Source organism: Cygnus olor, chromosome 5 (genome assembly GCF_009769625.2).
Source record: "Cygnus olor isolate bCygOlo1 chromosome 5, bCygOlo1.pri.v2, whole genome shotgun sequence".
Lineage (NCBI taxonomy): Eukaryota > Metazoa > Chordata > Aves > Anseriformes > Anatidae > Cygnus > Cygnus olor.
Genome location: NC_049173.1, coordinates 23101385 through 23128097, shown reverse-complemented (window position 1 = coordinate 23128097; position 26713 = coordinate 23101385). Strand labels below are relative to the sequence as shown.

The 26713-nt window shown below is 39.9% G+C and overlaps 1 protein-coding gene across 2 annotated transcripts in view; it reads right to left on the bottom strand.

The window, feature by feature from the left end:
• Positions 1-4953: 4953 nt before the first annotated feature.
• SPTLC2 (serine palmitoyltransferase long chain base subunit 2) overlaps positions 4954-26713 on the bottom strand; it is a 69371-nt gene continuing 47611 nt past the window's right edge. The window contains exons 10-12 of one of the 2 annotated variants that reach the window (XM_040558305.1): positions 12209-12344; positions 10068-10197; positions 4954-5671 (exon numbers count right to left, since the gene is read on the bottom strand). In XM_040558305.1, the coding sequence (XP_040414239.1) occupies positions 5552-5671; positions 10068-10197; positions 12209-12344 (386 nt within the window). In that variant the 3' untranslated portion in view covers positions 4954-5551. Of the gene's footprint in view, positions 5672-7494; positions 7881-10067; positions 10198-12208; positions 12345-26713 lie in introns of those variants that run through there. The other variant, XM_040558307.1, reaches the window with a different exon arrangement.

Here is a 26713-nt window from a genome sequence, read left to right as displayed (position 1 = left end):
ATGCTTTACAATGTCCAGATGCTTTGGTGCACATTTCACTTAGCCAAGGGTATTTCTGGAACTGCACCAACCCCTGGCGTATTCAAGTGAGACCTGTTCACCTAACGTTGAGAAAATTAATTTGCTAGCTGCCACTGCTTTTGAAGTCCCTGACCCTCTCAGTAATTCTGCTTTCAGCAGCCCAGGGACCAGTTACCAATGTTTGCTACATAGGAACATCAGTGCAGAACTGCACTATTTTTGGCCTTCACATACAACCACCTCTCCTGCTCCTTAAACAGCTGCTCGCCAGGCTCAAACACAAATAGAGTCGAACCTCTCCCTCCCTCCCCAAGAAAACAGCAGTACATATTGCTTAACTAAGAGCACAGAGTATTCTTCCGTGGGCTAAAATCCACTGCATTCTTCAAGGTCAGTTTTAATTTCAATTCTTCATACCAAAAGTCACAGTTTAAGGCCTTCGACACACACCACACTCATCTCCTTCACCCAGCCCCTTTCGGGGATGTAAACACAACAGCTCCAATGCCTGCACTAAACACTTCTCTTCAAAGATAATGCACAGTACCTCGTCACACAAACACTTTGTCTGTGCTTTAAATTCACATCCAAGTCTTTCACAGGTAAACAACTTGCAAGACCGGGAATGTTTACAGGAATACAAGCCATCACAATGACATCTGAGTTGTTTTTTGTTGTTTTGTTTTCTTTTTGAAACCACGTTCAAATTACACAGGTCATATGACCAGTGTTTCTCCCCAAATGGTGGTCCGATACCACTTGGGTGCCGGCTCCAGAGCTGAAGCCAACAATTCACCTGATGAGGGGTCAATCCCGGGCATTCACAGACAGTTCTGTGCTTCACTAGGGTTAGAACAGAACAGACCGCAGGCACCTCAGCTCTCCGTACAGAAAGTGCAACCCACACAGATCCCAGCATACTTGGCTCTTTCACAGAGCGAGCACAAGCCGTAGGGTTTCAGACAGAGCATTTTACACTGGGGTAAATCTCCACAAGTTTCATTCCGTGACGAATTGAGGGAGCTTATGCATAGCACTCCAGATACAATGGTGCTAGATTTCTCTTAGATGACTCTTAGATGAAATGGGCATCTCATGCTCACAGCTTTCCTCCAACCTTTCCTATCATCTGTCTGAATAGATAATATGGCTTCTGCATGAGAACACTGCCGTAAGCTGAGTATTTTTCAGAGGTAAAGAAATGACAATTTGCACAGAAGGAAACGTTTACTTGGTGTGGAGAAGTTTTAGAGAAGTGTCCCTCTGGCCACTGAAAGTTGCATTCCTATCTTAAGGATCCTTGTTCCAGTACACATGGAAGATCCCTGTACAGCTGAGAGTAACTGGTGACTGACTGCCCCATTCCTCCATCTCTGCTGTATCAGGAAGTCAGATTTCCTTCATCCACATAGCACAGGGCCAGATCACTGATTTCACTGGAACACTCCCCTTTCCTGCTCTGTGCGAAGGTGCAGCTCTGACACTGGGTACCACTTCTGCACTCTCAGAGGAAACAACAAGAGAGGAATGATGAAGCAATTCCTTCACTGAATGACTTCATCATGGTAAGATGTTTGGTTGGTTCACTCCTGAGTCTTTGCCTAAAGCAGAAGCATGCTACACCAATAATCCAAGAACCAGAACAGCTCTCTAAGGATGCTACTTAGAAGGAAAAAAAATATAGAAACTGAACAGAATTAAATACACCATATACACAGATACTATACAAGAGTTTGTGTTTTCTGTAGAAACAAAAACAAACACTTCATTACAAAACAAGCAAACAAATAAACAAACAAACAACAAACAATAAAAAAAACTTGGTTTTCCTCTCTTCCAAAGAACTAAAGAGAAATTATGAATCAGGCTCCTTAAGACAAAGGTCTCCTACTTGGCAAGGCCAGATTCTAACAAGAAGCAGATCTCTTACTCTTCGCTGGGTAACAGGAGATTCTCTACTTTCTTAAAAGAATATGGCCATCAGCCTTGAAAACTATGATGTTTCTGAACTCTTCACTCAGCTCAGCAGAGTGAAAATCTTGCTTGCTAAGGTCTTCAGAGCGGTACTGGGAAGATAACTATTGTATATTTACAGGCAAGTTTAGCCAATGTACAGTACAGGGCAAAAATCCTTTGTTCAAAAGCAGCCTTCATTTTCTTTTGAATTTTGCATCTCTTAAGAAATACCAGGAGTCATTTTCAATTACAATGTCTCAGAGAAGTTGGCAGGGACTGAAGTCTATTTCTTAAGCAGCTTTTCTTCCTTTGTGATGTCTCAAGATTGGTTCTTTCATTCACTTCTACTGCCAGGACAAAAAGGAGACAGATTTTGGGTCAGTACATAATATCAAATCAGCAATCCACCCTACACATAACCGTGACAGCATACATGCTGTAGGCTTGCCTAGCACCAAACCAGTAGTGGTTTGCTTCTTAGGTTGTGGGAGCGGAGTTTTTCAGTAGGTGTGAAAAGATTTTCCTGGCTTTTAAGTTAACAATTCACTGAACATGAAAGTGCTAAATGTTAGACTGCTTAATTTTCAGAAGTAGTTTCAACAGGTACCAGACCATGGCAGAACAGGTTCCCCCAAATAAGAGACCTCCTTGGGTGTGTATGGGGAAATGTTGCTTCTCAGAAAGGATTTAGGAGTGCTGAAATGTAACCAAGCAGTTTGCAAATGCTACTAACTGCCTGAACGATTTCTGAAATGTCTTTGCAACCCAGAATTCAAAGTCACGCAGACAGCATAACACAGCAATAAGATACTAAAGGGCCAAAGTTTAGCATGAGCACTATCTCCTTTAAACAAGTACAAATGGAATCCCAGTATGGAGACAGACAATTTTAGAACACTAACAGTTCCAGAAGCATTATACAGGAGTTATCTGATTTATTGATATTTATCCAGCCTTTTCTCCTCCCTTCTAAAAATAAGCTGCCCTAAAACCGAATCCCAGAGACAAGACTAAGACTAGAGACTTGTAGAATCTGTGATAACCCATCTCTGACTTAACACATCACAAGTTTCAAACTGACTGACTATGCAGTGGGTACCAGCACGCTGTACATCTGGGAAGGCTCAAAAGAGCTCTCCGCTGACCCATGCCTATGCCTTGGAGTTGGTTGGTTTTGTCAGCTCTTAAACTGTTTCATGATCGAGTCAACCAACTTCCTCTTGTTCCCTGCTACAATCAAGAAAGAAAAAAAGAATAGTTCTTTGAGGTAAGACTTCTCAAGTCAGAAAGCAGGTCACCTGCTGGAATGTTAGAGCTAGTCCTGGGCAGAATGCAGGTGAGAAAGGTCGAACTGATAAAGTAAGCTTATGTAAGTGCAGTTTACTCACTCTGTGGCTGAACAAATGAGATTACACCATAGCCATCAAGGCTGCACATGCAGGTTACAAACTTCTTGGACTGTGTACACACTGCGCTCCAGAAGGCTAGCAAACAACATTAGGGGGACTAAAACAGAAACACTTACCCAGGCCTAGTTTGAAAACAGTCAGTTTTATAGTTCTTCTAAAGTAATTAAGCTTCTGAAATGCAATAGTGAAAAACTGAAACCATGTTTTGTAGTGCTGTTACATTAAAACGTAGTAAGATCTATAAAGATGTGAAGACAGATATTATATAAAATAGAAACCAATTCTGCTTTAATTCACTATACGTATTTGCAGAACTGCTTGGTTCCAGTGACCGAAAAGCTCCTTCCCCATTAGCCGAAGAGTGAACATAAAGTAACATATATTTATTTATAATTTACAAATATATAAGTAAATATATGTGTGTGTATATATATAGCAGCACCAAATTGCTTTAAGCTGCATTCTGCTCTAGCTTTAAGATGAAGAATCTGTTTAAGAAACTCCACTGTCACCTGCAAAGGGCATCGTGCTAACCCAAACTCAAGAGCTGGCCCAAACCCAACTGACACAATGTTAAAGCATTACTATTTTTGCAAATAACCTACAAGTCCAGGGAAACAAAAACACACCAAGAACTACACTGCAACTGACTCCTGTTGTAACTTTTTTGGTATCTCTTCAATGATCTGTTCTGTTCACTGAGAGAATTCAAGATGCGGAGCAGACCACCTCTAAGGTGCACTAAAGGAAAGGTGTCTATTTTAAACTTTGATCAGAGTAAGACAGCGTGGAACTTGAAAAATAAAGATTCCAAACAGCAACTGGCTCAGTGAATATTAATTTGATCTCACAGTAACAGAAATGGAAAAACAAAGACCTCAAACCAAATGCAGTTGTGAGGACAGCTTCTGTTTGGGGAAGGCCTATATAGACATAACAGCTGCCAGTTAGGAGAATTTGTTGGCTAACTGAAATATAACATACAAGATACAAGCTGTCTATACTCATTGCATAAGAGCCTTGGACAACAAGGACAAAGAAGAACATCTCATACGTGACAAGAAAAGATCAGCGTGGCAAAGGGCAGCAATCATTCTTTCACAGGTCTGCATGAAATAAGTGGTTCTCTAATAGCCATTCATTGTACAGGCCTGCTTATTCAGAGGTTCTGGTCTTAACAGGAAGCACAAGGCTTGCTATGGTTTACTTAAGTCCAAAAGCACCCTTCTAGAACCTATCTGCTACCAGATATACTTGTTCATGGTTTTATAATAGTTCTAAAGCAAAAGAAAAAATAATCTGAAGATGAGAATACACAATGAATACACACAAAAAACATTTTTTAAAAAAACAGAAGTATGTCAGAAGGAAGACAAATCATCCCATTTTAAAAATAACTAACACAAAAATCTCTCCATCACTTACCCTATATCAAGAGGACAATTACTGTCAAAACCAGGAGACAATCTGATATCCATACTGGGAAGGAAAAGAGGCTAGAGTCCCCGAAGTCTTTCTGCCTGTGGCTTACAGAACTAAATAATGTTTGGAACAATGGTCCTGTCAGTGACATGTCAGCAACACATTTATTTTAAAAAAAGCTAAATTCAAGTTTTAAACACAAGTAACTGCAAAAGGAAAAAGCTTTGGTTGATTATCCATCTTGTCAAATACGCCAAAGTTAGCAATCAACAGTTTCTCTAGGAAGTTTCCAATGAACAGACAGGTTGGCTCACTCCTTACTGGGAAGGTCAGACATCTAGCAGTGACACTGGAAATGCTGCCATGCCAGCATCACACATGCTCACAACATCTCAGCCAGCATTTGGGAGGCTAATGGTGCATACAAAGTCTGAGCTGATCAGCCACAGCCAACTCGGGTTGCTGTGAACTTATTGAGACAAATAAATAAAAAAAGCAACATGAAAAAATAAAGCCAAGCACCTCTAGGGCCAGACCCTGAAGACACAGGAATCAAAGCTTTTTTTTTTTCCTCTCCCCTCCCTATTTACAAAATGCCATTTAGAGCTGATGTGGCCACTTCAGTACTGTGAGGAAATGTCTTTTATGCTAAGCAGTCATAAGTGTGTAGTTCACAGACTCTGCAGGCTGCGTGGCAGTGTCCCACAGGGTGTGTCCCTCCCACCAAGGCACATGGAGGGAGTTCAGTCTTCTGTTTCTTCATATGTAGTCTCATCAAATGGCCGGTCCAAGAGAGGTACCAAACGGTGACGGGAATATTTCAGTTGCAAAAGGTCCCCAACTTCACTGATTTCTTTTAAAGCCTGAGAAAGAGACCACAGTATATCAGCAGAGGAAACAGATGCAAGAAAGCTATCAGCACATCTTCATTTTTGCATGCCAACAGACCACTGACAGCAAAGTAGGATTTTACCAGGCTGTAAGTCTGTAGGTTTGGAGGTGTGCAGGATTTGTTTTTTATTTTTGTATTTGGAAGCCTCTAGACCAAGTGAGCAGCACTAGTCATTTAACTGAGAGTGACCTTACACCTACCTACCTGACTACTCCAACTCCAAGGCAAGAACATAAAACCCATCAATATTACCCCAAACTTCACTGTCAGCCAAAATAAAGCCATGTCTATTCATAGACAGGTCAACTGGGAACAGTGTTCCTCCTGTAGTCCCAAGTCCCAGCAATCAATTATTTATTAAAAGACCTTTGTGTGGATTCCAACTGTGTGCTTATTGGTGGGATGCACCAGGCACAAACCTACAAATAACACTCCCTTCCTAAGGGGTTAATAAAGCTGAATCAGAAAAAAATGTACCTGGAAGTTTGACTCCTCTTTTTGTACCATTCAGTATGAAATCATTGTGCATGCTAATATACTGTGCCTGAAATACTATTGTTTTTAAACTACAAGGCAGTGAAAAGCAGCTTGTGATATTATGCTAACAGCTTCTGTTGATGTATTTGTTATATCTGCATTTGACTAATTTGAGTTGCTCATATGCAACTAGAGATGCAAGCTCTACATCATAAATAATATTGTATGGGAGATTTTTTTTCCAAGGAGAAGTCATTCAAGGTAGGACCCCAAGTATTTTTTTATTGTTTTTAACTCCCTGGAAAGCAACCCTCCCTGACTGTTGCCACAAAGACACCACCTCAGCAACTGATGGCCCAGAACACTGCTAGTGAGCTAACAAAACCTTTTACCATATGATATGCATGCAAATCATATGAAGTTTACCAGAGATCAAGCATCTGCAAGCATAATAAGGAAAGTCAATACTCATTTAATCGTGCAATCTCTTTGATAAGAGAGTCTCACAACAGGATTCGTTAAAAGTCAAACTCTAAGCTTCGATTTATTTCTCTACAGATCATTCCTGGAACAACGTCCAAAAATAAGTCAAGTGCTGCAGATGAATTTCTAACAGTATGTGATGCTAATTATCTTATACCTGGCAAGTGGCAAAGATGTGCGCAGATGACGACTTTCAAGTTCAGTGTGAATTTTGAACTCAAATGTTGGTATTCTGCACTCCCTTGAATTTTAAATGTGTCCAGATCGGTACATTCAACATTCCTTTAGAATGTCATTGATTCAACAGTAATGCTCTAATTTTAACATGTTTTGGGTCAGATGCCTGTCTCCTGAGAATAGTTGGCAGACGGGGGTTAATATCCCTACATGCTTTTCCTTCCTGGATGAAGGGTCCAAGTTTTTGTTTCTTTAAACAATGGCCCCTCATGCTTGTTATATCTGGCAGCAAGAACTTCTCCACTCTAAAATCTGGGGGAATGACAAGCCCAGAAGTTGGACCTCAGTTAAAAAAAAAAGCACAACAAAACACCAAGAGCATGGGCACAGTTTGCCAGAGCTTAAAGACCCCATATGGAAACAATTTAAGGTTGAATTTCTGTTGAAAGAGTCTGTTAACTGTTATTCTTGAACGCAGATTTAGGATTTTATTAATTTAAAACAAAAAAGTCCATGTGACTAGCAAAAAGTACAAAGGAAATGGCATTGGTGAACTCTGACTTCAGGAGAGTGTAATATATTTTTCATCACTGAAAAGAAAGCACCAGCCCACAGGGATGCAGGTTATGAAGGACTTCACTCTGATCCTGAGCCAAATATTTTCAGGCAAGGAAGTTTTATTTACATAAAACAGTTAAAATTGTAACTGAGAACTGTTCCCCATCACGTGGGTTTATTTAATAAGAACAAGGAAGTGTTACAAATATCAGCATTTACAAGACAAGCTTCTCTTCCCCATAGTCCAAACCTGGATTAATTTTGTTTAGAAAAAATGCCACGGTAACAGCACTAGTTAGCATCCATGCACACGTGGATGGGCTACCCAGTTCTCCTGTCTCGGACTTGTAGAAGCTCTCTGCCAGCTCTTTCCATTTGTACTCATTTCATTTTTTTTCCTCTTGGATATTGTTGCCACAGTTCAGCAGAGGAATCAGATCTGATGCTGCCTTAATTACAAGCTGCCTGAAATCAACTCCCTTTCACTACAACACAAGAAAAACACAACACAAAGTCACCGACACAAAGACTTGCTCCTTATTAACTCCCCTTGCCAGTGTTCTGGGTTCAGAGCATTCAGTTGTTTTGAACTTTGAAGTGGTTTACGCCAACTTGGAACAAAGCCTCCACATACTGAATTAAATCAAGATTTCTTCATTCACTTCAAAATTCACACCTCATTTTGTCCTTGATTAATTTTCTTAGAGAAGCCCTAATATATTACACAAGTATTTCTTTTAGTTTACTGCATTTAGCACCTACATGGGTACTGCAGAAATGAGTCTTCAGAGCTAAATGCACAAAACTTGAAATATTTTCTGGAAAGTTGAAAGACTTGTAAGTAGATAGATTAAAAACAAAAAACTCTTTTCCTAAGCAGGCTAATAAAAGTTGCAGATTGTTTCTGGAAAAGAGCAAGTATAGTACTTGTAAACATTCTGTGAAAACAGCTTGTTAAGGTTAAGACTCCAGCTAGTCGCTAACAGAGAAGACAAAGACTAGCTGACAGCAAGAAGTTCTCTGGCAGCAAAGGATGAAAAGTTTGAAACCTTTTTTTGACTTGCTGGTAAAAGTCTGTTTATATTACAGCTCCTACTCGCTGTTCATGCTACAAAATGTTACTGCCTGATCATACTTGGACACTGGCCATGATTTCCCCTTGATAATTCCATGATGACTATTCCCAGCCACCTTCTTGTCCATAATATATTTGGAAATACTTTCAAAGATTTCTCACTGACCTCATGGGCCTTCAGATTCTTCAATGCAAGTCTTATCAGTAAGGATTAAGGCAATAAAGGTAGCACGTAACTTGACTTTTTCCATGTACTTTGTCACTAGGTTCCTATGCCATTCAGCAGCAGCCCCACATTTCCCTTAGTCTCCCTTTTGCTACAAATATCCCTAAAAAAGCCCTTCTTGCTGTATTTCATGTACTTCAACACATTCAGCTCCAAGTGGGCTTTGGCTTTCCTGACCTCATCTTTGCATGCTCAGGACAATGCCTCTGTATTCCTTTCGGGTCCTGCTTACACCTCTTATATGCTTTCATTTCATGTTTCAGTTTTGTCATTTTGTTCATCCATGCAGAACTCCCACTGCTTTTGCTTTCATGCATGTCAGGATAGACCATTCTACAGCCTGGAGATAATCACTTGGAGGAGTGGCGGGGGAGGAAAATCAACCAGTTCTCCTCAACCTCTCCTCTTTTCAGGACTGTATCCTACGTGATTATTCCATGCAACCTCTGTAAAGGGCAAAGTCTGCCCTCCTTAAATTCAAGGTTGTGACTCAGACTAACTTAGGCTCTGAGTCAGAGAACAGCAGAACTGGAAAAATCATAATGGAGAACTTTGACTGAGCCTAGGACAGACTATGTATATGTCTATCTTATTTAGAAGACTCAAAAATGAATGTAGTTACCATATTCGAAATGTATAGAGGATAGTCAGGTTTATTCATAAATCCCCTGTCAATTATATTAGTCAGAGAGTAACTCCCATCCTTAATTTTTAAAGTAGCATCTCCTAACTGAAATACAGACCTCCTTTAAGAGAGTTGCTGCTCCTGCTGGAACATGCCTAGTGTGGGCAGGAGCCAGCAAGGCATTGCACATGGCACAGCCTCATTCAGGAGGGGATCATGTATGATACAACGCTCTGAAGCCATAAACAAGAACTGGAATAGTAATGTTTGGAATGAATGTGCTCAATGGTAAGCCACATGAAGGGGTTTGCAGTTGCTCTTGAAAAGAACACGGATGTTCTGTGGGACCTTAGACTTTTTTTTTTTTTTTTAAATCAACTTGTGTATAGTATCAGAAGCAGCAGATTTCCTTTCTTTTAAAAGATTCAGTTTCACAAGCCCAAGAACTGAAGGCAGAGCCTCTAGAGAAGGGAAAAAAGCAGTGCCTCAAGGGAACAAGACTGTCCCTCTTGCATATTTGAAATGGGAAAAAAGTTTCTGAAATTTACTGAAGGCAGCCATTCTGCTTTGTTGGGGAAAGGAAAGAGATGGTGTTATTGCCAGCTCTACTACACAAGGCTTTGAACATTAGGTTCAACTAATTTGCATACCAAACATCAAACCAGTCTACAAAAAAAACAACACAACAATTGTTATCTCTGTTTATAGAAGGCATAAGCAAGAGGAAGACAAGATGAGACACTTACCGTATCGAGCATCTCTTTGGTATGAGCTGCAGACAAACAGAATCTGGCTCTGGACTCGATGATTGGGGTTGCAGGGAAGCCTACAACCACAACACCGATGTTCCGCTTTAGCATCTCACGCCCAAATGCACTACCAGAAAGAACAAGGAAAATTGTCAGAATGATACCGGAGGAGATAGAACGTCAGCATAAAGGTCTCAGTCTCAGTATGTTAACCCATACTGTCCTTTATTAAACAAGCCAGGAACATTGAAACTCAGAGCTTCTGGTGCTTTCTTGTGGAGGTAGAATGTCCAGTCACAAGGCCCTCTACTTCAATCCCCAGGTGGTAAGCCAGGGATGACCATATGTGGCAGAGGCTGGTCTTTTAGCAGGCTGTTTCCAAATGGATTTGTAACCTAAACTTGAAAATATTTCTGATAGGAAACCGAGACTTAGACTCGGAAGTTTGACTACACAAGGAATTCACCCCTGCTGCAGATGATACTGCTATTTCTAAATGGTTTGTTTCTACCAATTAAATTAAATTCAGCTACATTATGGAGTCACAGAACGCATGACTTAAGTGCTTATCATGGGAACATTCAAATTGCCACCATAAGTTAAGGTCACCTAATGTAATACCAAACGTTTTTAAGGAAGGTGCAAAAAATCTCAATCAACAGTCACAGAATACATTCACAAAACTAATGATTACAATGATTAAAGAAGTTAGTGGCTGTGACGTATGCGATGAGAGGAATGAGTATCTAGATTCTTTCCGTAATGGCAGTGCAATTGTGGGTGTTTCTAGAGGCCACAGGAAATGGTTCAGCCCTTTTAAACTGACCTTCTTGTCTTTAGAAGTAGCAATGAACTAAGATTTATGAGTATCTACAACAATTATGCACTTTTACTTTTTTTAATGTTTTCTGCCTTCTGCTGCAACAATTTTTCTTATTTATAAGTATATTCTGGTATACTTTATTTTGTATCCAGTTAGTACTCTCAAATTTAAAACAGACTTCAAGAGAGAAAGGATGAGGTAGACCCAATGTAGACCCCAATGGCCAACTGTCAGAGCTCTGTGCTCTTGCCTATTTTTAACTAAGCTACTGGCCCAAATGCTCAGCTAGCAAACATTGCCATGAACATTTCCAGGGAAAAGATTGCACTGATTAGTAGAACAGCTGGAAGGTAGACACAGTACGTACTATGTGCTGGACAGCACATATCGCAGGCTCCACAGCACCCATAAAGATTATGGGGCCTTTTAAATTTGGTTGCACTGAGGAGGGTGGAAGACTACCATATCTAGCTTCATGAAGAGAGCTAGATGTTTGTTCCCTCATGGAATCACAGCTTAGCCAGACCAAAGACTAGCTGAGCTAGAAGAGCACTAAAGGTGTTCTGTACTGCTTAAAACGAGGCTATGCTTTTCCAAATCTGAAAGCGTTGGTTGAGCACTGCATTATACATGGACACTAAAAAGCAGCTGTCAAAGCCAAGTTGCCATTGAAATCAGGATGTTTACATTGCAAAATATTTTAATATACAAGTTATATCCTGTTTGCAGAATTTTAGACTTAAGTATCCACACAGCAGCCCACAAGCATTTTTAAAAAAACATGTATTAGCATTCTATTTGTACTTACAATAATTATGCCTTAGATATTAAATCCAGACTACTTAAAATACTGAGGATTTATCACTACAGTAGTAGTGTGTTCCCCCTTCTCTTTTTTATTTTATCATTGTTATTATTTTTTAGTTTTCCAAAGTTCAGCTATGGAAATGTTCGCTGCTTCTGATCCATGAACTGTTGAGAAGTTCTTCCAGTAACATTCTTACATGAATTTCCAATCAATTCTGGCTTCTCTTTAGTGCATATATGCACTTCATACATAAATAAGACGAAAGCTTTACTACTGCATGTCACGTTTTAAAAATTGCTTCTCTGAAGTGCTCTCCTGCAGCCCCAAGCTACAAGCCCCAGTTTTATCCAGATCACTTATAGGAAGTTCCTATGTTTTACAAAACTTAGTAATGGTCACAGAAGTAAAAAACAGAACAGTCTTTCCTTACATTTACACAAGTCTTAATATTCTTTTAGCATCCTAGCTTTAAAGTAGATAGATGAGAAGTTACCTTGTTAAACCTACCCAATTTTTGCTGGCATGTACAGCATCAGAGGCACAACAGGGGAATCTTCATTTCCATAGATGATAAAGCCCATCTCTTTCAGTCGTCTCCTGAAATACCTTGTGTTCTCTGCTAGCTGCTGCACACACTCTTTCCCTAGAAAAGAAATTAAGACCATGAACACAACAGTCCTAAATCACATGTGTAATTGCAGCACAAGACCTCTAGCTACAGTACAGACTATGAATGTATCATTTGCGCTTATGGAAGTGTTAAAGTTAGAACAAACTGAATTCTAATCTGTATTTCTCATGTAATCAAGATTAATTACTCATTTTCAGATAATGCTGTAGCTGAATGGACTAAGACATGCGTAATGGACAAGCATAATTGTCAAATCCAAGAACTCCCTAGTTTGTTTGCATCAGAATTGTATCAAGAGATACAAATCTGACAAAATGATATAGAAGCCTGCTTTTAAGCAAGCTGCAAAGTTTGCTCAAAATTCACTGATAACTGCATGTCGAAGAAGAGTTTGCTTACACTTGGAATAGTTACTGAACAAGTATCAGCTCAAGCTCTTCACTACATATTATCCTGCCTGCCTGTATTGATGGAATTTACCATTTTCCTCCTGAATCTGCTTGAACTGATCATGTGGCTGCTCTCTACCCTTTCTCACTGAAAGTGAGCTGGGTTTAATTTAAACAGATTACCTCTGATAATCCAGATCACTTTGCACAAGCAACAGCAGTCAATTTATCATGTGTTCAGCCTATTTTATTTTTTGACATTTGGCAAAATTAGTACACAGAACGTTGGATTGCTGGTATAATTTAAATACTCCAGCTACCCAGATATGCATTGGACAACCTATTTATCAGTTAAATTTTAAAAGATCCACATATTCTCACCTAAGTAGATGAATGCAATGATGCATTTCTGATTAACTAATATTCTAATGTGTTTAAGAGATAAAACACTGCCATAAGACTATGATAGGTAGGTAACATTTATAATTGCTTGTCTCTGGTCCACAGAGTATATTTTTGGATAACTGATCATCCAGACACAGCCTTCACTAAATGAGTAATTCATATACCAAAGCACTAAATCTTCCAGTGCTGATATATGCCACATAGTGAAGTTGGCTGCTAGATATTAATAGTCTCCCTTTAAAGTCATAGCTAACATAAGGTGATTACCCAAAAGGAACGCCAGGCCTCAAAGAGACATCCACACCCACGTAGCTATGCTCCAGGCCAGAACAAATGTAGTTTTAAGAACCTATACGGTTTTTGTAGCCAAAAGTATCAGACATTCCACCCACAACCATGCAATCAAAGGCAAAATCCCATCAAAGGCAAAGCAAAAGAAAAAAAAGAATGAAACCTGTTTGCAAAACTTGGCCCGTCATTAGTGGGCAGGAACTGGTATTTTTAATTGTACTCACTGCCATTTGAAACATCTCTTCTCCTCCATTAACAGCTTTACTTCTTAATCTTTTATCCCCCAGAGTTTCTGCAGAATCTTAATTCCTCTTCCCCCCAAAACAGCAAGATTTCAGTAAAACACAAATGCATTTTGTGTTTACAAAACTTATTTTGTATCTGGCTCACATTAGATCAGATCCTCTAGCTGAGACCCAGCTTTTTCTCTATGTTTTCAAACCAATTACTTGGTTATTTAAATGCGCCAGCCTGCAAAATGAGGTGAAAAAACAAACAAAAATCTTCAACCTACTCCAGGAAACCAGAGATAGTAGACCAAATGTCACTTCTTGCATTTCTAACATTCAGGCAATCAATAAAAACACAGATGTCCAAGAACAGCTGGAAAGAGCTATCTACAATCAGGGGGAATAAAAAGGTACCATGGTACCTTCTGAGAAAGCTGCATCCACTTGTTCCTACACAAAAATGCACAACTTTTGACAACATTTCAGGTCAGTGATTTATAATCCCATCAAAATAAACATGAAATTTCACCGCTGCAGGAGTGGTAAGGTAATGAACACGGCTGGGTATCACTGCTGTGATCTGCCCCTCTCCCACAGCTAGGGATGCAGATCCTCCCATACCACACAGCAGGAAGTTTACAGTGTATCAAGCAGGAGAAGAAACTTCTGCACCTTTATAGTTTTCCCCTCTATATACTCACACCATTTTCCAAATTGCTGGGAGCCTTCCAGGCTAAAGATTAAAGAGCAACCTTAATTTGTAGTTGGCAACTGCTTCACAGTCTTCCGTAAACTTTTTCCCATAAAAAGAGTTTATGATTCTAGATTTGTCCTTACAGATTGAAGGGTGCTTTGAGATGTAAACAAGTTTCATGCGCAAATCTCTCAGTTCCCTACACACACAAGCACCTATTACAGCAACCAATAGATGTGGAAGATGCTTACAAACTTCAGGTTTGTGGTCTCAAAAGCTTGTCAGTGTTTACTCTGCTCCAGAATCATCTGTCAGTTTAATGAAATAATTACCTCTCTAAAAACTTGCCACCACGGCTACAGCAGTATTACTGAGAACTTGAAAGTGTATTTAGTGGTGTCTTCTCACTACCTATGATGCGTCACTACCACCTTCTGAAAAAGAGCTGTAGGTAAGCACAGCACCCAGGTATTGAACAAGAACCTGGCAAAGGTTCCTTCCCCTGCACTTTCCTTTCTCCCTGTACTGCATTCAGCTCCTCTTTCCTCTGCATGCCAGTGTATTTCGTCTCCTAATCCAATATAAAATCCTGCACTTGAAGAGTGATGCCACATGCTATTTAAGTAGGATTTACAATATTAGGCAAAAAGCATGCAACCAGTCTTAAGATCTGTTAAGATGCGCTGGTTCAGCCTCAGTGATGCACAAAGGTGGAGCAAGCTGTTCATTGCTACTACAATTTTAGCCGTGGGTCTGTGACCACAAAGTTGAAGCAAGCAGTGCTCTGAGACAGCAGTGACCAGGTAACCAGTACCACTAATCCCCCTCCTACCCAAACCATGTTCAAGCATTCAAACAGGACTTCAAAATCGCTTCCCAGCCCAAGTATTTTCTGAAGCTCAGAGCTCTGTCCACGTCTGCTCAACTGAAGGCCTAGAGAGACTGCCAGGACTGCAACACTCTTCCAGCATCTGGCTTTCTTGGCAGCACGCAGCTTCATTTTAAGACCACTCAAAGAAGGCTTGCTCAGACACCACCCTGCCAATTGTTCTCAAATAGGAGTTGTGCAACAATTCTGGTAACATCCTTTAATCTAGGAATGTGATGACCTTCAGGGAGGATTACTGGAACTGAATTCTTCAAAAGGCTAGAAAACTAGAACCCCTTATCACAGCAACTGATCTGAAGTCCCTTATAGGCCCCGTAAATAGCTTAAACCAGCTACTGACAGACCTTTGCTGGAATTGGAGTATTAACTAATAACTTATCCTCTGCTTCTGTACCCTTTTACAAGTTTACTGCAGTCATAACAAGATTGCTCTTACAATTGAGTAAAACACTTTCTTGCTTGTAGCAGTCGGGACATCATTTAATCTAAAGCCCACATTTATCCCCTAAAGCACGTGCTGCCGTGGTATCAGAAGTAAGGGTCACACGCCAGCTAACGGGGAGAAACTCTCCCTTTACAGCCCTCAGCTCAGACCTGTAGTTGTGTGGATTCAGCAGAGAACGAAGCAAGAACAGAGAAAAGAAATGCAGTAATTGCCTCTGCTTGGATAGCTAAGATAAGCTCAGTATTTATAGCCGACAGAAGAAGAATGTGTTTTTACTTGACACAGCCTTATACCAGTCCACTATGACAACAGTCACTTTAAACTGACTTGGCTCACCTCCATACCAACATTTTGCCCCACACGTTAAGTGCAGAAGCACAGAAGACACGGTGTAGAGTTGCAGCCCTCCTATCCCAAGTGCTAGTAACCAAGCATCAACTCCTGCATCAGCAGCAGCTTTGCGGAGAAAGCTACCAAGAACTCCTCTCAGACCTTTGCACTGCCCATAACACCATGGTTATCATCAACTCTGCGTGGCCAAGAATGCCAGATAGATGCTTTTGCATTTATAAACTCTAAGCAAATTACTTGCCCATTCTGTCAAGCGCAGTTACCTCAGGCTTTTAGAGTTTCTGCAGTAGAAGCGTTCAATACTCCAAGCTGGACCAATACAGTGGGTAATGGCTTAATGACTGTAGCATTTTCATCATTCTTCAAATATTTAGCACATACCTCCAATATGAATAGCAATTTTTGCCCACTTCTAAGCAAGCTTCAAATGACGGTGTTTCTGGATTTGTGCTGAGGGACAGTTTATCTACTCTTTTCGGGTATTTTACAATAAATGAAGAGCAGCATATTACATCTTACAAATACATAAGGAGACAAGCAATAATATTAAAACAATACAGCTAGTGTCTTCCAGGGGAAAAAATCCACTCTAGAGAAAGCACTCAATTATGAATCTAAAGGCACATGGGAAGTAAATCAGGACCTTTGCCAGGACAGAGTCCTACAGGTGAGAAGAATGATACATCATCACTTGTGACTGCCTCTGCTTTAAAGGTCATATCACTCAAACATAAGTTACAGTGGAAACAGAATCTAGGAGAGATTTAAGAAAGGATTTATTCAAGAATTTTGAAGCAGAAATTAAATTGATACTTACCTTAGTTATCTGCAGAATAAAAAAAGATGGTTGCACATTCCCCCTCACCAAACCTAAACTGTTCTTGCAATGGGTGCTTTACCAGTGAGACAGATGAACAGAGATGGCTAAATATTCATTCAGCCACAATGCTCTTCACACAGAAATTCATGCTTACACTAGACAGCCAAATACTGCAAAGATTTGTACAAGTATACAAGACAGCTCTTATTTAGCAAAATGCAGTTCAATGAAAATTGCCCAGAAACTATTTTTTTTTTGCATGGCCAGGATGAATATATTCTTGGGGGGGATCTCTTAGATCGGAGCAACTTCTGTATTTCACACTAAAAATCGTCTCTACAAAGAACAAAGCTGCCCTAGCGTTTGTGGAAAAGACTCTGCTAACAAAAATCTACTATTTGTATTGTTCCTGTCATCTATTAAGGCTGACGAATCAGCTATCATAGATGGTATTGGACTTGAGAGAAAATTTAGTTCAATTAGGATGTATTTGTTTTTCCCCCTTCTCGTGATCTCAAAGCAGTAATGGGAAAGCAATCACAAATCTGTCCTTCTAGACAATGCAACACTTCATCAGCAAGGCTTCTTGAGAAATAAAAAGGCATGCTGCATTGTACACAAACTGCCTACCAACTGACACGGAACTCTTAGAGGGGCAAACCAACTTCAATTGGGGAAAAATAAACAAAAAACCCACAAGTGGGATTTTATTCTCTTGACACACTAGGGATCGCTGTCACCTGGATCTAAAACACAGATACTTGGAGGAATACAAGAGACGCTAAATGTTTAAATCTTGAATCAACTCTATTTACAGAGGCTTCAAAGCAACATAGTAGGTCATCTTTAAAAATGGTTCCTGAGCAGTGAAATGCATTTGTACGCTCAAGCTGCAGTACAGTGCTAATTAGTGAACAGATACCTGTTCAATGGAAAGTGTCACATTAGATAGCTATCACAAAATTACTATACACTTGTTCATTAACTAATTTTATAGCTCTTCAATGCAGTCTTCATCTTGCAGTTTTAATTCGACCCATTTTTTTTGTTGCCGACACTGTCGAGGTTAAGATGAGCAGTTTCATGCCTTTATCTTACATACCGGTGACAGCTAACATCTTCAGTTTTAATGATTTAATGGAAAACTTGGAATAAAAGAAAACTCTTGATATGAACAGACTGCTATTCATTACACGCATAATCATCCCACTTGTGATATTTATTGCCCCAAGTACTCAGTTTCGCTGTAACTACTCAAGCTGTAATATAACGGAATGTTCTCAGTTCCGGTTTCTATTATGTGAGCAACAAAATTCAAACATTTACTAGCAGATATTTCTAAGATTTCTGTGAAAACCTGTGATGATACAACTCTGATAATAGCACACTGCCTCTAATAAGAATCAGTATGTGTCTAACAAGAAATATGTTTTATTAAGAAGATTGGCTGCAGCATATTAAGGACAACTTTTAAGTTACCAGCTAGAAGCAAAGATTAGGGCACATTAATCTTGATATCAAATCCATAAGGTCTCTGAGATGGAAATACTCCATTAATTCTTAGCACAGGAGTTACTTTCAATCTCTACTGTAATCTGTTTCATATTTTTCAAGCTCGTCCCACCTTATAAACTCTTGCTAGTGCAGAGGTGTTGGAGGTGAGAAGCACTAAGCCACATACTGACAGATTTGCATCCCTGACAGATTTTCCATCCCTGATTTGCAGCCCAATCACTTCTCTTCGTATAGCTTATTTCAGTCAAGGAAGGGGTTTACCCCAGGGTAAATTTACCCTGACAAAAATACCACAGCTTTACTTATGTAAGGATGACCTCAGCAGGAGAGCTTTGCTAGGAGGTCTACTGATTCTGCAGGACTCTACCTGGGCTGGCTTCTTATCCTCCTCTTCTCCTGGTGGCCACAAGCTAGGGAATTTAATAAAACTTTGCTCCCATGTATAAATGTTTTCTCAAGATTAAACAATTTAATTTTGGGATCTCTTAACAAAAATAAAATAAGCTAACTAAAAGGAAGCACTCAGTCCAATAACAGTGCTTGTGCAGATTATGGTAGCTGGGGAGGGGAAACGTGTGTGTACACGTGTCAAAAAACATCAAAGAAGCAGATCTCAACCTCCTTCAGGAAACACCACTGAAAAGCATTTTATAACCCGAGCAGTAACGTTTACTGACTGTTGTTAGTTACAACGGAGCCTCCATGTCCTTGCATGGAATATAAAGAACTAGCAGAAAGGGTACGTTCTGCAGCACCCACCATCACTCCAAAATGACATGGCTAACCTACAACCCAGTTTTATGGAAATCTTTGACTACGCAGCTTACTAACATTTTTACCAGACCTGTACATTTAAAGATCACAAAAAATAGTAGGATGTCCAGCTATTGCTGAAAACAGAAAAAAGCCACAATCCACTATGAAGACAGAACAAAGCGATACCATCATGCCCTGCTCCCTAAACAAGAGATAAGGTGGCCAAACATGCTACGTGGAAACAACATGGATCAGGTTGCAACGTTCCTGGTTTGTTTTCCTGGGAGCGTCAGCATCAATGACTGAAGATTGAGCATTATTTCATTAGCACAGAGGCTCTTCTCCTTATATGCTTCTATCAACGGGCCAGAGAGAAGAAAAAATGATAATTTCTAATTCAGAAAGCCTGTGGCTTCTGACATTTGGAACTATTTAAACCAAAGTAAGCTGGTGATGAAAACTTGGTTACATATATCATTCTCCAGAAGTTTGTTTCTGCAAATCAGAGTGATGCTATAATATATTCAAGCTTGTAAATTTTTCCACATTAAAATCCCCTTGTTTTTACAAAGGCTTATACTTCCATTCTGTTTATTATTCCTACATTTCTGTCTTTTGGTTGGCTGTTGCAGTGGAAGACATAATTCAGTATACTCTGTTTTGGAAACAAGCATTTTTCAAATCTCAACCAGGAATTCAATATTCTTCTGCTGATTTAACAGACTCTCCACTAAGCTTTCAGAAGCTAAGTTGCTTCCCAACGGCTTATGAAGATCTTTTGCAACGTCAACATAATAATTCAAGCTGTTTTCTGGACACTGTAGTTGTAAATACCTCATCATTATAACACACAACAGACAACTTTTTAAGTAGGCACAAGAGCATTTTTTTTTCCCTGCAATGAACATATTTTTCATGGAAGGTATAGAAAACTCCCTCTTTAATGCTTCTGAAAAATGCAAGTCAAGCATGACTTGAGGTAACATTTGCAAAATGAAACAAAGAGCAAAATGTTTTTAGATTTGCCAAATGGTAGAACGGACAAGCGTGAGTTAAGAACATCTGACTGGGAACGTGGGTTAGATGCAAAACAAGGTAGTACCTACTGGAGTGCTACAGCCAGTAAGGTGAAAACTAGAGGAAGGAGAGTGAGATTTTAAAGTAAAGAACACTGGAACACTGAGCAAAAATCCAGTTCAATACTGATTAAATGCCACTTTTATCTTCCAAGCAAAAGTTGCACGAAGTGTGATGTTGTTAAAATGCTGTAATAGATGTTTAAGGACCTGTGATCACAGTATCTGCTAGAATTGATTTTAAAAGACTTGTAACATAATCTGTCAGAAAGACGACTTGTAACATGCACTCACATCCCAGGGCAGAAAGTGGGAAACCAAGACCGATTCACATGGACAATCCCGCCAGAGACCCTCACCTACACAGAGCCAGAAAGGTCGCCCCCCTACAGCAATCTAGTCTGTTTTTCAGCCCCCTGAAACCAACATTTTCGCTGGTTTCTACTGAGAGATTATACTATAAAAGCTAATGAAAAGGAGTTAGAGTGAAAACTTCATCATACATACACACGGGTTTCGTATCTTTCAACATACTTTTCCTATCTCGTTGTTTAAGTTCTAGGGACATGGTGGCTCCACACGTATCAACCTGTTTCCTCTGAATTCGCACTCAAACACTGCATGCTGCCAATATTTGCAATAAGAAGTCCACATCCTTCGCTTCAGACGATGTCTGAAGATTTTCATTACAGATCTACAGGAAGTATTATACACAATTATACTATGCAATCTGAGATCGCACAGAGACGCATTAAAACGGGGTAGTCACAATGCTATATTCCCACAGATTTGCTTTATAAAGCATCGGTTCACACAGGCAAATGCCAAGAGAACCTGGGAAAACTACGAGGAACTTTGAAAAGGAAATAATTAGCATCATCCTTTAATCCAGTGCTACAACGTGCATTACTGTTTAATAGCCCAAACTCTAGTTTTTAGCGAGCAAAGCCAGAAGAGAGAAGCAACTCACTGGATTTTTCCACAGCTCTGCTGGGTGATCCAGGTTTAAAAGCAACTTGGAAATGGGAACTGTGCTTTACGGGAAGAGCCTGAGCAGCCTCCACTAGGGGCCACTGCTACACAAAGGGAGCCTGGAGCCATGCTCAGGTCCTGCAGCTGTGTCCTGAGCAGCCTGCCAGGAAGCACTCCCCCAAACCTCCACCACATCTCCAGCACATCACAGTAGAGCCACGCTTAATGCAGCCAGGAGACGATGCGAGCACTAGGGAACCGCTAACTGGGGTGGACAGCTGAGTCAAGTTATTTATTCTTCTGACACATTTACATGCTTCCCAAGTTCACCACTCAGGAGATAAACTACAAATAATGTGGGAGGAGAAGCCTTGTTTAAGAGCCAACACACTTGAAAGCATGAAATAGGAAATCAAAAGACTGCTGTGAGCTCATGTTTGTTGGCCACATGGCAGCAGCATTAGCAGCAATTTATTTTAGGAGAAGCAGTGAAGGGCTTGGCTCGTGACCATTCCAAGTTAACCCCATGCCTATGGTTTTGTAACAAGATTGTATGCAGGGGATTTGCCTGGATTACATGAGTGCGCCGAGTATGGAGCCAATGCAGAGGTGAGCGAAACGCTCTGTCCTTTAAAGGAGAGGAGAAAACAGTTAAATCAGATTTAAAAGAAAAAAACACATTGGTGAAGCCAAAGAGATTAAGAAATGGAAAAAGGAGAAAAAAATGATGGTTGATGTTCTTGGCATTGAAAGGTCTCTGAAAAACAAAATTTATGCTAATGCTAAGTATCTGTCACTGCATTTGCTATTAAGCTAAACAGTTCCAGTGGAGTTTAAATGCATGACAAAAAACAGCTGGGTGCATGTATTGTGTACTCATTGAGTTTACATATACTGGTGAGATTGAAGCCTTTGGCATATTCCAAAGCCCAGAGGAATATTTTTATATTTGCACTTTCCAATTTCGCCTGTAGCTCCCGGCTGCATTCAGAGAACTCCAAGGCAGCCTGTTCGCACCACAAACTTCATCATAAAGAGATGCAGTTCTCACCATGAACAGATCATGTCTGTTAATGAGAATGGAAAAATTTGATCCGCTAAAGAACTCCAATTTAAAATACACAGACAAACACATTTTAAGAGAACTTTGGTGATGTGTAATGGAGGCACTTCCCCAGTTTGCCAGAAACTCTACATTGGTTATCACAAAGGAGCCTGACTGAGCAGGTTGCACATGCACTCAAAACATCATAAGGAAGTATTGTCTGTTTGGTTATTTTTTTTAGCCAATCAGATAGTGTTTCTATTCATTTTCTTAAGTCTGATTTCTTCATACTTCCCTGATCTGTGTATCACTTAAACTGTAAGTTCTTTAGAACAGTCTATCTCTGTACAGCAGCAACTACGTGGTCTTAGCTCATGTGCAAGGTTTTCAGAGATATGACAAAAAGATGCTACAAAACAACATGCCAATAAAATCAGCTAAAGTGGCCACTCGCCCATGTACAGCCATGACAGTATTATGTCTATTTTGACGATTATTTTTCATCTTTTGCCTCAAACAGCAGGCTTTTTTATCTGAGCAGAGACACTTTGAAGCAAGATATACACTTAAAAGAGTCCAGCATGAATAAACACTTTAAGGAGTTAAGTAACAGCAGTATTAAAAAGCAATTGATTTAATTAGGCAACGTTTGCCAAACTAGAGGGGAGCACTTTTCTACAAGAAAAATCCCTTTTGTAAGAGCCTGAAAATTCAGGCTTTAAGCAACGGAGAGTAAGTCAGTACAACATGACTGATGTCAGACCCACAAAGCAAGATGGATTAACAGACCATCCTGCCTCAAACCTGGCCAGAGCTGGCTCCTCAAACCACCAGCTTAAGAACAGCATAAACAAAACATTCAGTAATAGACACAAAAGGAATAAATTCCATTAGAAACACAAAACTTGAAAATTATTAACCTTTAGTCATTAAAGTGAGATTAAAAATCTTTTTGCCTAGACTCAACTCAGTACCATTTTTATACAAATGAACAGCCAACAAAAAGCAGCAATGACTAATAGGGCTTTTGGGCTAGAAAACTAACATGGGCATGAACTCCAGCTGTGAATTTCTACCACTACCATGTGGCAGATCAGGATTCACACTTATTAACCACTTATGGGCTGTCTACCAGCCCCAACAGTACATCATTTCTGCACATAAGATGAACTAGATACGCCAGTGTTTAAAAGTATATCCCATCTACTTCATAGCTCCTTTCCATGGCAGTGGAAGGCATCTCATATACCAAGGCTCTACCTGAAGCAAGAGGCTGAAAAGGTTTTGCATGCTGAAATTTGTTAAATTACAAGAAGGAAAGTGTTTTACTAATAACCAAGTTCTTTATTCAGTCTGCATGTATATTTAATCTTCTGGGTACACCAACATTATTGGTAATCAACTGTTATACTTTGTCTTTGCAGTAAGCACAGCTATATAGCAACCTGCATCTTCCCAGTGTAACTGAAAGGAAGTTAATGTTCAGTCTAACACATGTTCTCTATAATCTTTTAATATCTTATCAAATTCTACAGTTAAGGACTCAAAGGGAAGTTATGCATGAGAATAACACATCCTCAAGCATTTACATTCCTCAAAAACAGTATGTCTACAAATCTACAATGTAGAAGACTAAGCACTCCCTGCCATTACAATTAGCCAGCAGTGGGTCTGAGTCATTAAGACGTGAACATAGGGCTGCTTTATCAAGTGTAGCATCGTTACCAGATGCTGCATCAGTGGCAGTGATTTTGATGAAGTTGCAACAAACATGAGGTGACTGACCTACAGGCATTAGAAAGACAGTTTTAGTTAGCTCAGGATATGTCAGAATATTTTACCCAATTATGCTTCTGCTACTAGAAGAGAATCTTCTGTAGCTAATCCCAACAGTCTGTGGATAGACCAGAGCCACTGATAAACTGTCTTGGACAAAACTTTAATAAAGCAGGCTTGTAAGGTAGATGGAGAGAGACTTTTTACAAGGGCATGCATTGATAGAACAAGGGGTAATGGCTTTAAAGTTAAAGAGGGTAGATTGAGATTAGACATGAGGAAGAAATTCTTCACTCTGAGGGTGGTGAGGCACTGGCACAGGCTGCCCAGAGAAGCTGTGGATGCCCCATCCCTGGAGCTGTTCAGTGCCAGGCTGGATGGGGCTTTGGGCCTAGTGGGAGGTATCCCTGCCCATGGCAGGGAGGTTGGAACTAGATGGTCTCTAAGGTCCCTTCCAACCCAACCCAACCCATTCTATGACTCTGTAATCATCAGGAAGAAAGAAACTTACCAAAAGCTGTGAGTTGTTCAGCTACAGGAAGTTGACCAGAAAATGAATCACAGAATGCTTTGCATTGAAATCCTCATAGAAGTGCACAAAAACAAACTTACACTGAAGAGACACCCATCTAAGCACAGTAGGAATGAGAATTAGAACTTGCCTTAGATATTTTTTTTCCCACTAAAGGAAATATTTTCAGTGGATTGCTTTTGGTACTTCAGAGTTACAGGGTGACAGAACACAAAGGAGAGCATCTTGAAGACATAAGTGGCTAAGGCAGATGCAAGAAACCTGTCTAGCCAATGGGTAGATTTGGAAGACAGTAACCAAACAGCGTCTCCAGATGTGCTGATCTAGGGACATGTAATAACCTGGCCAAGTCCAGGCACAAAACAGACTTGGCAGAATAAGGTTGTCCCACTGAATCCTGCCTGCTAATTAGCACATCCTTCGTAAGCATAACAGAAGTGTACTAGACAGGAATATCACTCAACTCCAAACAGACGTTCCTTGTGTTTTGATGAGCAAAAACTGAGTTATTTGCAATCAGATCTGTGAGTATCTAATATATCTATATAGCTATATGTAGATACATCTAATATATCTACAGCCTATGCAAGAAATGAAATGCAGAATTATCCTTGCCAGCCTATGTCTAGTAAGATGGCTACTGCCACATAGTATTGACTTCTCAAAAACCATCAGAAGAAATCTGGTCAAAGGACAAGTCATCTTCCCTCACCACAGTTTGGAAGCATGTGCAAGCAAACACAGACATAAAACGGCCATGAAGCAGCAGGAATTGATATCATTAAGAAGCGTCATTGCAAATTGCAAGGACAATTACTCTGGAACCATCCGCGCTGCAGTTTTCCTTCATGGACCAACAGCACTGGAAAAGGTATTTGTAGAATATAAAAAGAGCACTACAGGTCTATTATATCCTATATAAAAAAATAAGTGCCCCAAGGTGCTGAAAAACGGGTGTTATCGTTGTGCGAGGTATCACTTTCACTTTTCACAGAATTCTTTGATTTGGAAGAGATGTCTTGAACTTATCTAGTCCAATCCTCCCCTGCTCAGGGAGGGTCAGCTATAGCAGGTTGCCCAGGACAATACCCAGTTGTGTTTTGACTACGTTCCTGGATGGAGACTCTAAAACCTCTACAACCAGTCTAGTTCCAGTGTTTGACCACCCTCAAATTTCAGTTTTCAGAAACTCTGACTGCCTCATTCTCTTTAATAAACCCTAAAATTATCTGAAAGTTATCATTTATTAGACACAGAAAACAGCTAAAATCACCCATGTTAATTCATTTCCATGTACTTGTGGCTTGTACTTTAAGTCACCTCCCACAATAGGTGTTAAAATTTCAAGCCTATGATTTTGACAGACTAGTAATAATGAGCACTCCGCAGAGCTTTTGCTCGTCAACGTGCTGCACATAAGAGATGAGGCATCAAGCCCAAATGGCTTGAAGCTGCTGAGGTATTTTGCCTGCAAAAGGTGAAGGCCCAAGCTGCCAAACCCCAAAATAATACACATCCGCTTCTTATATATCCTGGCAGCCAAAGAGTGAGTCAAATTTGCCAGGGCACTTTCCTCATTATGCATAAAATGCTTGACTGAGTTTTAGTTACTGCTCAACATGGCTTCAGTTATTTTAACCTGTGGCCAATCCCCACATGAATGTCCAAACTGCTTAGCCACAGAAATAACAAGCATAGCAAAGTCAGGTTCAAAGTGTTTTCTCTTCACATCTAAATCTAAGATAAATGTTATTCATGCCACACTGTGCAAATATATCTGCAAGGACTTCAGCTCTAAAAATAGAAGTGGTAGGAAAGTAAGAACTAGTAATGAGTGTTATTACTGTTACCTTTGCCCAAGCAAAAAAAAAAAATACTAAAATGCTTTGCAAAGCTAGATGATGACACTTTCCTCTGCAGCAATTAGCCTCATAAAAGGTATCAACAGAACCCAGCAAGAAAAAAACTTCAACGTGGTGTTGCTGTGATTATTACTTAAAGCACATACAGCAAATGGAGAGAATTTGTGGCAAAAGAATTGAGCATCACATTCTGAAGTAAAAGAAACATGGAAGTGGAGAGCAGCCAACATTCTCAACACATCAGACACTACAGTAAGTCTCACATTCAATATGTTCCACTCGTAAGTGTTTAACCCCATCTTAGAGTGGGGCTATAATTTAGATATTATGAGA